The 12,814-nt window shown below is 30.3% G+C and overlaps 1 protein-coding gene across 1 annotated transcript in view; it reads left to right on the top strand.

Annotated features, from left to right (window-relative positions):
* Positions 1-12,808, top strand: part of arr (low-density lipoprotein receptor-related protein 6) — a 65,067-nt gene extending 52,259 nt beyond the window's left edge. Inside the window, exons 16-24 of the mRNA XM_014422832.2 lie at positions 486-726; positions 3,882-4,119; positions 5,762-5,913; positions 6,258-6,502; positions 8,380-8,571; positions 8,654-8,837; positions 10,212-10,443; positions 10,844-11,117; positions 12,113-12,808. Of these exons, the coding sequence (XP_014278318.1) occupies positions 486-726; positions 3,882-4,119; positions 5,762-5,913; positions 6,258-6,502; positions 8,380-8,571; positions 8,654-8,837; positions 10,212-10,443; positions 10,844-11,117; positions 12,113-12,479 (2,125 nt within the window). The 3' untranslated portion in view covers positions 12,480-12,808. The remainder of the gene's footprint in view (positions 1-485; positions 727-3,881; positions 4,120-5,761; positions 5,914-6,257; positions 6,503-8,379; positions 8,572-8,653; positions 8,838-10,211; positions 10,444-10,843; positions 11,118-12,112) is intronic.
* Positions 12,809-12,814: the final 6 nt, after the last annotated feature.

The raw sequence follows: 12,814 nt of genomic DNA, 5'->3' as shown, positions 1-12,814 counted from the left end.
TTTTTAAACCAGCGTATTTAAACCCAGAAATAACCTTATAACACAAATTATTCATCATAACAACTGCTAACACATTTGGAATGTTTTGGTTAATCTGTTTCCTGTTATGGCATAACATTCATTTGTAAAAATCCAATCTAATAGTTTTCCAAAGAACTTTTATTTCTGTATTTGTTTTTTGTTTTTTTCACGTGAACTATCTACAAATCTACTTGAGTATTATCATGCATGAGATTGGCCTGTTGTACTCCACCCAATATTTTTAAAAAATTTGTAATATTAAAAAAGTATAAAATGAAATTAAAACAGTTTTTGTACTAGTAATAAAAATTCCACACATTTTTTTTTTTTTATTTTGATTGTTAATAAAGTTTTTCTCTCTTGTCTTATTTTATATTCGATTTTAATGTATGTTCATACCTTTCTCTTGTCAAATGAATGTTAAAATTTTCTTTTAAGGTACATTAAAAAAATTTTTTTTTTAGGTTTATTTATTGGAGTGAGTGGGCCGGGCTAGGCTCAATTCATCGAGCTCACCTGGATGGTAATAGCCCTCGAAATTTAATTAGCAATGTTGGAAGGGCTAACAGCTTGACTGTGGACGTGGCTGACAAGAAGATTTATTGGTGTGCCCTTCAGGGGCATATAGAGTCAGCAAACATTGATGGTAGTAGGAGAACTATAGTTGTCACCAGTCCACGTCCTTTTACTATGAGCTTGTATCAGGTAAAAGATTAATTTTTCAATTTAAAATGATTTTTTTTTCTCAAATTATTTAATTGAATACGTTTAAAGCTTATAGGAGGTCGGTTTTACTTTTAATTAATGAATTTTTTGAGTACTCAAGTTTGCTTAAAATCAATTTTAAATTATCTAGTTTAATAAGAGGTAGATATGTATAAGGATAAAAAATTGATAACAGATTTGCTTTCTCCATTAATACTGTTCTAAAGTCCAAGAAAATCACTAAATCAAAAGTAAACAATGTTGGTCTGACTTTGTACTGTCAAGAGAGAGGGGACACGCTATAATCTGTCAATATTAAAAAATTTAGACTTCTCATATTACAATCAAGGAATTCAATTTTATTACAAATGCATCAGTGAACTTGGTTGACGGATAATCAGAGTTTCGATCTAATTAGTGTATATGTTTTTATCTATACTCATTGCTAGATCATTTGATAGAAGTTTCATATGCAATGAAGCTGCTTTACTAGTTCTACATTCTGCTATGATTGTTGTTGTAAAAGAGTCAAAAATCCGACTATAAATTTTCTATTCCCAATTATTTCTTTTGTCAGGACAAAATTTATTTTATAATGTGAAAAAGACTCACAATGTTTTAAAAAGCTTATTTAAATAACCACACAGTAGATCGAAAAACCCGAAAAAAATAAATATTTAAATAAGTAATTGTGTTTGTGTTTGATCCATCGAATTTCACTTTAAAATGTTCTTGAGGTGCTAAAACAAATAAAACTGAAATCAGCTAAATCTATATATCAAAGAAAATTTTTCTACATCAAATTTTGAGTGAAAAGTCAACATTCCTTTTATGACAATATTTGTTGGTCAACTCATCCTTTAAGCTTCCAATATTTTATAATGTTATTATGTGTAATTATAGTTCCTATAAGGCTGACCAAATGTTAACTACATGGTGTAACTTTGTGGTTCATCAATTTTTTTTTGGGTGGGGATTGAGAGTTGTATTTCTGTATTTATTATAAAAGGTTTTAATTTAAAAAGTGTTAAACACATTTTATTGGTTAAGAATAATAAAATTAATTATATTATTGACCTACTCATTTTATTTGTTATTCGGATATTCTAATTTCATTAGAACAAACTGTTGATTTTTAACTCCCTCTGAGTTCATTGTAGTGAGGTGTTACTATATAGGCACACCTACAAAAAATATAATTTGAGCTCTAATACATCATTCTAGAACAACACAATCCAACAAGTTTTACTGGACATTCAGTTTCTTTACTTGTTTATTTTATTTATTTATTTATTTTTTTTATGTTGTTCCTTCCATCTGGTTTTCATTCTTTTACCACCTTCCACCACCTGAATTTTTAGGAATTGTATATAACATTTTATGGAGTGTTGTAAGATACTTATCCCTCAAAAGGGTTCCATCTGTCTTTCCTTTCTGAATTTTAGCTCGGTTCCAGATCACTGCTGTTACTCTGCTAAAAAAAAACGTAAATTCATTTTTCTTAACCCATTTATGGCTAGAACTTTTTTCACAAGGAATTTTGATAAAAATTTGTATAATTTATTTTTAAAAAATTGTGTTTACCAAGAAATTTTAGATAATTTTATCAAATATCACTTCAGGGACCAGTTAGGCCCTGTCACGGAAACACAACACTGGCTACATGACATGTCAAATGATACCAAACAGTTTAAAAACATTTAAAAATTAACGATGTTCTGTTTTAACTAACAATTAAAGTATAAAAATAACTATCAATTAAAATATTTAAAATACTCATTTTTTTTTTTAATAATTGAAGGTTTTTGCATTACCAAAACTCCATCTTTAGTTGATCAATGACATCTTCTCCCATTTGGTTTTATAGAAGCCTACCACTTTGTACTGAACCATCTAAAAACTAAGCAAATATAGGTCAGTATCATATATGTGGCTGAGGAACTGAAGTTTTCTTCTACTCAGCGACTGAAATATGAAAATACTCTGATGTTTAGTTATGGAAATATACCGTAGGACACAATTGTGATGATGGAATTATTATTCCAATTGGAAAGAAGTAAGGCATTATCCCCGCGATATTAGTTGTTGTAAGTCCCCCAATTAGTTTTTCCCAAAATAGCAACAGCACACTTTTCAACATTATTAAACCCAATCATGCCTGTGATCCCAAATCCCACAGAAGTTAATTTATTTACAGTTTATCACAAAGATCTAAAATAATGATCAATATAAGTGGACCATAGAATATTGTTACCATTATTCTTTCTCAGCAATGATTCACAAAACGTTTGAACCATACTACCACCTTTCTTGGACCGATCTCTTTATTCATTTTTGAGTCCTTTGGCACCTTGATAAATCTCAAAATCAATTAAGCATTCCAGTTAATTATTCCAAAATCAGGTCTTAATATCCAAAATGTATATGAGATACTTATAACGTATGACAGTACTTTTATCTGTAATTTTCAAAGCTGAAAACAGTTTTTAACTATTATTAGAAAGAATTTAACATCGCTAAAAATTCATATCCATCATAATAGAATACATTATGGAAATAAACAAAACAAAAAAAAAATCTTTTGCCAGAAAGATTAAAACATATCCTTTTACTGCCAGCAATACTAAACTTTGAAGGCTTTCTAAGACATGCATATATGAAATAACTTTGACTTACTGTTATAATTAATTTCCTTGAAGTGTTAAGGTGCAATAAAAAATTCAGCAACTCCTGAAAACAAACTCACTAGAATAGGAATTTCAATTAGCATAAAAAGTACAGCAGTTTAAATTATAAAAAATGACACTAATAATAAATAAGCATGGCTTAGAGAGAGTGATTAAGCCAAACTTATAGACTAAATTAGTGACCTAGAGATGGGGGGTGGAAAACCTTTCAACACATACTCAATAATGTCATTGCCTGTCTCATCACTCTCTGTTTTTGTCTACTTTTCGGGATGTTGCGGCCACTAATGGGTTTACATAATTACTATACTTGGATTTCCTAATTCATTATTGATCAGTAAATACGTATTACTAATGTAGGAAATCTATAATTTAATCTTTTAAAGCATTTTCATGCTTATATTGAATTCTCCTTATTTATCAATTTGGTATTTTATTATGTAATTGAATATCAATTATTGTTTTTAGGAAAAAATCTACTGGTCTGATTGGGAGACTGGAAGCCTCTACGTAGCAAGCAAGTATACCGGTGAGAACAAAACACTTCTACATTCAAAGGTGGAACAGGTGACCTCAGTAGTAGTCTATCACAGCTGGAGCCAGAGGGGATGGGGCATCTGCCTCACCGGTGGGGGTTGCTCTCAGCTATGCCTTGGTCGATGTGCGTGCCAGACGCACTACGTCCTCAATGACAGGAAGTGTATTCGTAAGTATTTTTTAAATTTACAAATGCGGTAATTTCAGAATTGATATTATCCTGTTTTTGTGAAATTCTCTTACTTATGGCACCTCTTTTGTAAAAGTCCATTGCTTCTAAGAGTTGGAAAATGAATGTAGAATATGGAATTAATATATATTGATAAACCAATAAATTTAAGTTAATTGAGATCTGACATTATGTCTGTTTTATTTTTTTAGTGCTTATTTGACTGAATTTACAGTACGACGCCATATTATTAATGACTAAAATTTAATTTCTGAAATTACTGTTTCAAGAAATTTCAGGTGCATATATCTAAAAAATACTGCGATCTTTACAATTGTACTAAGGATTATGTTTTTAGCTTCTTTTGTTATTCCAAGTATTATTAATATGGCAACGTTTAGTTACTTACCAGCTTTATTGCAAGTTGTTTCCTCTTTATTCATATGTTCCAAGACTTCTATGTCTTATTTATAAATAATGGTCATAAAACATTCCCGTATAGGGCCTAACGTGGAGGGCAATGGTTCCCAAAGTAAATGCCCAATGGTTATACCAGGGGTGTTACAAGAGAATGCATTCCTTCATTTACTTACCATTGGTTTTTCTTCATACTCAATCACTCCACAGATAATTGTAATGCTCTTTTTCTAGCTCAACAGGGGTGTCATGACATTTTTTTAGTCCAACTAGAGTGTCACAAAATGTTTTGAGCCCAAGAAAGGTACTGTAGTGGAAAAAGTTTGGAGACCTTTGGTGTAGGGGGCCTTATATTATTTAATTTTTCCTTATGCTGCTCAGCATCTAGCATCTTGTGTAACTGACTGTTAAATCTCACTAAAATTGATTATAATATATTATAAAAAATTGATTGGGTTATCTGCTGCTTAATAATGAAAATTATTTAATGAAAGCCTGTTTTACAAAGGAATTCAGCTTCATTTGATTAGGTTCAATGTAAGCATCAGAAGTTAACATTACCTAAGTTAGAATTTTAATATCCCTCCTTTGCAAAAGGATAGTCCTGAAGCAAAAATAGCAGTTTCTGATAAAACAACTTTAAAGTTTATAAAGTGTCATTGTAAAAGGAGAATAAGATCTGAAAGCTTGATTTTTAAATATTTTTATATTAACATGTCTTAAGATGTAGAACTACAAAATTAAATTTAGGAGATATCCTTCTCCAATTTGATCTTTTGTGTTTGTGATTAACTCTTTTTAAGTTAAGACATTTCTATGAAAAGTGTTCTAAGTCAATCAGGTTTGAAGTTAAAGATTCAATACTGCAGACATAAAAAGCGCTAGTTTTTCCAGATAACTTGAAAATGCGATGTTTTCAGTTAGTACATTCTTCTTGTCAAGGAGTTATATTATTCTTATATTTTATGTCATTGGACAACAGACCCATTGAATAGATCGTGATAAAATTCTGGCTTCAATAACATTGTAGTAATAATAGAAAATTATTGATTTATTTTACCATTCCAAGATGAGGTTAATTATGTTGGAATCAGTTATCCACTTTTGTATACCTAAATCAATTTATGAATTATATTGTTTATATTAGAAATAAAAACAATTAATGAATAGTTTATGATCTCATGTTATATTTGTAGTATATCAGTTTAAATATCTTCAATTTCAGCACCAAGTTCTTTCATGCTTGTTTCTACTAAGAACACGGTGAGCAGGCTTTTATTTGACTCTTCAGATGCACCGGATGCTGCTCTTCCTGTTACTGGTCTAAAAAACATCAGAGCTATCGATTATGATTTGCAACTGCATACACTGTATACTGTAAGAAATATTTTAGAATTTTTATTCATGTTTGTTTACCTTTTATAATGCAGAATATATTAATTTATTAATTTTTCCATTTCTAATTTCATAAAAGGGAGCAATCATTATATATAGTTACTGTATTTTATAACCTATATTGATATTTGTTTCGTTTTGTGGCAAAATTTCATTATTTATTATTTCTTTTGTATAGAAAATCTATCAAAGACGTCAATATGTCATGGTCCTATCATTTGGGATCTTCTCAACTGTATTATGATAATAAAAAAACCCTTTCCATAAATCTCAAAATACATACTTTGATATTCCTTTATAATATTTTTAATTTTTATCATTTTCAGATTGATGGCCGTGCTCAGGTTGTGAAAAAATGGAAAGAAGGTGAAGGTTCGAGCATTTTCATTTCTGGAAATGATCAACTTTCCTCTTTCGCCGTCGATCCATATTTTCGAGCCCTGTTTTGGTCATCACCTGGGGATGGAACTATAAATGTCACAAAATTAGATAACTTTTCGATTCCAGTTGTTGTTGTTAGGAGCCATGATGCTGAGAAACCTAAGCTTATCGCCCTTCATCCATTAAAAGGGTATGAAATTATTTTATTTAATGCACATTGAATTTTTGTTTCTGTTATTTTTTATTTATTTTGTTAGAGTAAGTGGAAGTGTGATGCTTTGTTATGTGGTAATCTTTTTTTTATGATCAGCGGAGAGGGCAATCTGCTAGTAATGAGAGAGGTGATTGCCGAAGGCCATATGTTTTAATAGTTCTCAACAATTTATTTAGTTGCCTTATTTTCTTGTTTATTTAAACAATTTCTGGTTTATTTAAACGATATTTTAAACAATAAAGCTATAATTAAGGTGGTTTTTGAGAGTAAGTTTTGTCACCTTTCTGCTATACCCACAATAGCAACCGTCTCTCCCTTCTACACGTCTGTAAGCGCACCAACTTCTAGTCTGATACTTTGGGTAAAATGGCAAATACTTATGTGAGAAGATACTAGTGTTATTTATTTTTATTTTTTTTTTTTTGTGTAAGATACTAGGGTGTTCAATTTCGCCAGAGAAAAATTCTATTTTTCTAGAATTTATATCTAGCTCTTTGAAGTATTGAGAAAAACTAAAGTTTTTAAATTTGTACTAAATTTATGATTTCATTACTTTATTAAATTAACTATTATCTAGCAAAAAAAAGGCTTAATATTGACTTTTTAATGACTAACCTAACTTTAAAAATTCTGTTATTCTTTGTATTTTAGAGTTTTTAACTTTTGTTCATATCAGTTTATATTTTTACATTAAAACTCTCTAAGGTGTCTTACCTCAAACTTGGATAAATTTTTATCTTGCAAAAAATAAAAAAGTCTTAATAATGTTGTCTTTCTAAACAACAAGTCCATGCCTAAAAATTGCATCATTTCTTGTATTTTACAGTTTTTAACTTTTATTTTGACAAAATAAAATGATAGAAGCTCCATGAGCTTGTGTCTTTATGTGATAGTTAAAATTTGATATAATATTAAAATAATATGTATATTTGTTTAAGTTTATTTTTCTGTAAATACGTTCTAGAACTAAATTAGTAATAAGCTCTTAATGGACTTGATTGTAACTTCAATAAATGAAAAAAAACTTTTAACATGCATATATATTTTTATATCAAAACTCTATAAATCATCTTATCACTAAAGGGGTGGTTGATCATCTTACCCCAATCTTGGCTAGGTAATAAACTGTATGACTAAGTTTTACATAAACCTTTTTTTTAGGTTTTGTGTATTGTTTTTTAAATACTCTTAAAAGTACCAGCTTCAGCAAGAAATTATTCAGTAGCAGTTAAAACCAAAAGGCCATTTTTTATTTTTAAAAAAATCTTTCCTATCAGTTTATTCAAGTCGAGCCAAGCCACTCTTCAGAGATTGGATTAGAATTGTTCTCTTGCCGGAATGAGTTGTTCCTGTTGTGCTCTCTATTAGAAGAAATATGACTATCTTTTTTTTTTCCACATTATTTTGTTTGTTTTAATAGAAGTTAATTTATAGTTCACTAATTAAATCAATGTAAGATGAATAAACATATGGAAGTTTGGCATTATGGTTCTTAGGGATCATGTCTTCCTATCATCACTCATTGGAGGCTTGGTGCTCTTTTTGAAGCAGATCTGAGCATTTTCTGTTATAAACATCTAAAATGGAGGTGTTGGTCATTTGTACAAATTCCTTTTTAAACAAATATATAATTACAAAATGAAGATAATCATCAAACTACTCTTTTAGAGCAGGTAACAGATCAGATCAAATTGACCAGACTGCTGGTTCTCAATTATTTAAAATTAAAATTATGTTTAAATATGTCAAGTTTGATTTTTATTAGTAGTGGTTAATTTTTAATAAAACTAAAAATTATACCACAATAAATACAATCATTCTCATTTGTACCCACTTCCTAATATTACTTTTAGATTGCTGTTTTGGGTTGCTGAAGGAATATCTGATAATAGAATTTATCGATGTAAATTGGATGGTGTTAGAAGAACAGTTCTCATCACAGGGCTCCATCCTGTTACTGCTATTACTGTCGACTCAAAAAGTGACCTTATTTATTGGGCAACTTCATCTTCTATTGAATCAGCAGATATTGATGGTAAACAAAGGTATGATGAAGATAGAAAATAAAATGTATCAAATTATGTATTTTCTAGATTATAAAGCATTTTAATTTACTTTTTTCACTAGGAAAGAAATATTCACTGGTTTTACTTTAAAAGTTAATGGGCTTGCGGTTTTTGGACGATTTTTATACTGGCTGCATCCTCAAACAGTGGTTCAGTATGATAGGCAGACAAGAGCAAGAAAAAATGTCTTCTATTCTCACTATCATCTTACTGCCATAGCAGCTGTGAATGTACTACCACGAAGAGTAAGTATTAAATTAAGATTTACATCTCCCGCATTTCTTTTACATACTATTCACTGAGTTGAGTTGCTCTCAAGCATTTATTCAATGCTAAATTGTTATAGAATCAATTAGAATTAGAATCAAAAAAGAATTAAAAATACTACAAATGATTTTATGGAGGTGGTCATCATGTCAACTCAAAGGTTAAAATACAACTTAAATGAAATTTAAAAACTAACGATTTAATAAATATTGTGACATGAAAACATTAATCAGGCTGGCAAAAAAAAACAAAAAAACATACTGAATATGCTCCCACCAGTTATTTATTTATGCATTTTTCGTCTTCCCCCATTATCTCATTTGATTATATATGTTGCATATTTTTTTCTAAAATCTTTGGCTTTCCAATAGTATATAATACATATATATTATTTATCAGTTATTTCCAGCATTGGGCTTTTGACCTGGAAATAATATTTTTCCCCTTATCTCTTTAATTTAGTTATCAAATCCTTTCATAGTTTTTATTTAGCCCTTTTTTCTGCTGGAAAAAATATAAGATGATTAATTTTTTCAAACAATTAAAATTAAAGGTACTTAAGAAGAAAACTTTTTTGAAAATCTAGTGTTCAAGCCCTATCAATTTATATGCATTCACATTTCTTATCACTATAATTACTTATCTAATCTAGTTTCCCATCCTCCTCCGGACTACTCTTAAGTATTACATCATGGAGGAAGGGGGTGGTAACTGTGCACTGCCTCTTTGTGTTAGGTACCTCCTGGCTTCTATTCCTTGTTTTTTTATTTATTTTTTTTCACATTGGACATATGCCTCGACCTGTATATTTTTACCTTCCCCGACCAGTTTCTTACACTCTGTATTGCAAAACTATAAACTTGGAGCTGAAGATGACTATATACCCAAGCTGCCCATCACTGTGATGTGGCACTCCAATGTTATGATAGTGACGTCTGGGAGCCCTTTATATATCATTTCTGGAAATAACTACCCCATGCACCACAGAGTTCATAAGATTCTCTTAAATTTCCATGGTTAGTTTATATCCGTCGCATAGTCCATTTGGTGCACTGTGGGTTTTTTATTTCCCCTTCTGCCCTCTTTATCGATCAAGCATTCCGTACCCACCTTCTGGAAATGCACCATGTATGGGTTACAAATTCCCAGTATGGTGTGTGTGAGTGCAAGTTTATTCTGCAGATCTAAAAAAAATTATGAAAGATTAAATGATAAGTTGATGTAATTTAAGTTTTTTCATTAACATTAAAACACACATAGATAATGAATCTGGAGAAACAAATAGGGGGGATGCATGTATATAATATTATTGTAGAAATGTTGGTTAGTAAAATGTCATTCATATTTTTCAGGAAGAAATTTCATGGGAATGTCTTTCTGGAAAGAAAGTAAACACACACATGGACTGTAGAAGAGAAGGCGCTTGTGGACCTGACCAGTTTCCATGTGCTAGGTCTCCTGGTGACTGCATCCCTCTAAAATGGCGGTGCGATTCAACTGTAGATTGTCATGATGGTAGCGATGAGGCTGATTGTCCCCAGTGTGATGGTGATAAGTTCACTTGCCAACCAGGTCAATGCATTGGTAAGTTATATATAATTATATGATATGTTGAAAACTTTTGCTGTCATTTTATTGATGATTTGATATTGTTTTTCTGAACTATATTATTTTATTATTGTTAATATTTTACTGGTGGTTACAAAGAAAAATAAATAATTTGTTAGCTCACTGTTTATATACTATTATTAAGAATGAATACCACTTGTGAGAGAAGGTGTATAAGCTGCTCCAGCTATGTTCCTGTTATTTCTGTATTACTTTGATCCATTTTCTGTATCATCATTTATCATTTTCTTTTTGTTATGCTATAGATACTTTTGGTTTTTAATATTTCTGAAATATACTTTTGTACAAACTTTCAGTACAATTTTAATTCTTCTGTTGAAATATTAAGTTTATAAAACTTAAATTTTTATTTCAGACATGCGATTTGTTTGTGATGGAATAGCTCAATGTTCAGATAATTCTGACGAAAGATCCTGCTGCAGCAATGGTGGTGGCCATGCTTGTGGTGGGAAATGCTTTCCTGCTTCAGTTGTCTGTAACGGGTGGTCCGATTGCCTGGATGGGAGTGATGAAGCTGGCTGCCACATACAATCTGCTCCATCGTCTCCGCCATATTTTCTTCTGATTGCTCTCCTTATAACTTCATTTTGTATTGTCGTCTTATATTCCATCTGCAGGTGGAAAATGAGGTAAGCTAATTATTGAATTATTTAACGAGTTCACATTATTTCATAAAAACAAAATTTGGGAAATAAGAAAGATTTTTTTTGTAATTTACAAATTCTTAACAATTTGAAGGATCAAGAGTTTTTTTCCAAAATGTATAACTGAGATCAATAGCCATTAAATAATAATAAAAATCTATTATTATTTAATATTTTCCATATTGTAAATAAATTTCCTGAATATTTTTTTTAATCAATTCTTTTCAATTATACTCGTGTTTATTCATTATTCAATTATTGAATATTATATTTATTTATTATTATTCAATATTCAATTATACCTATGTTTGTTAGCAAATATATTCAAAGATGAAATTTATAAAACCAAAATATAAGTTTGTCAAAAAAATTATAACACATTTTGATACCATTTGGTACCATCTCGTTTTTGTAGTTCTTCTATTAACATCTGTGCCATCAGCATATTATTTGATAGTTGATATCTCTGCCTTCCTTTTCAAAAAACAATATTGGGGATTTTTCGAGAAAATAAAAAAAATCAATATTTATATTTTTGCCATATTTTAATTTATTTCAATAAACATCTGTAGTTCCTAATAATACTCTCCTAGATTGTCACTGCCAAAGATTGTTCTTGACATTCCATGCTGTTGATTATAGTTTTGAAGAGAATTCTTTTTATGAATAAGTAGTTATAAAACTCACTGAGAGATAGTAAGAGTTAGCTAAAGTAAAATAAAATCCATGCATCATTGTTTTTTTTTCTTTCTATATAATCATATTATCATTGTACAATAAGTCTTCATACCGGATTAAGAATATTCCAAGAAGTGTTTTAGTTTACTTATACCGAATATATCTACTAAACCCCCTTTAATAACTACTGATGTATGCTATTAAATCCATTAATAAGTTCCTTTTCTTCTTCTTTGATTAGTATTAATTTTTTATTTGTTCATTATTTATCAGTAAGTATTAAACATATATAATTTTTTCAGTGGTAAGCCTGGTGCAGTTGATGGGGTGATCTGTGATCCGGCATTGGACCCCCTCTCACCGAAGCAGTATAGACCAAAACATTCTATGAGGATGTCCACATTACAACGCTCCTCCTCGAGCCAGCCATCAACAGGTTCCCTCCTCTACCCTTACCCACAGAATCCCCCTCCGTCACCAGCCACTACTAGCAAAGAGTGCTCCCTGTATAGACCACCCCCTCCAACACCGTGTTCTACTGATGTTTGCCACGAGAGTGACTCTAATTACCAGGGTGACAGCGAACCACTTCCTCCTCCTCCTACTCCTACTTCACTTTCACCATCTTCTTCTACATACTTTCCTCCTCCTCCTTCTCCAACACCCTGAGTGAACTGCTAGTTTTTTTTTATTATTATTTTCACTAATGTACATATCTTACCTCATCTTTCATGCAGTATCTTGTATATATATATATATATTTTTTTTATTTACTTAGTCTTTTATCCTTGACTAGATAAATGTTATCTAGTTTTTAAAGTGTGAAAAGTCATATTGGCACAAGAAACTAAAATTTAATCTAACAGGGCTTTCTTTTCAAGTGCCTTTAAGTGATACTTCTGTGTATGTACATATATTTAAAATAGTAAAGATATTTTTATGCCACTTACTCTAATTTATATTCATTGGATCTAGAGAATCCCTTCTGTTTTATATATATATAT

This window comes from Halyomorpha halys, unplaced genomic scaffold, assembly GCF_000696795.3.
Source record: "Halyomorpha halys isolate HHAL.00 unplaced genomic scaffold, Hhal_1.1 Scaffold390.1, whole genome shotgun sequence".
NCBI lineage: Eukaryota > Metazoa > Arthropoda > Insecta > Hemiptera > Pentatomidae > Halyomorpha > Halyomorpha halys.
This window is presented reverse-complemented; position numbering and strand designations above follow the sequence as displayed.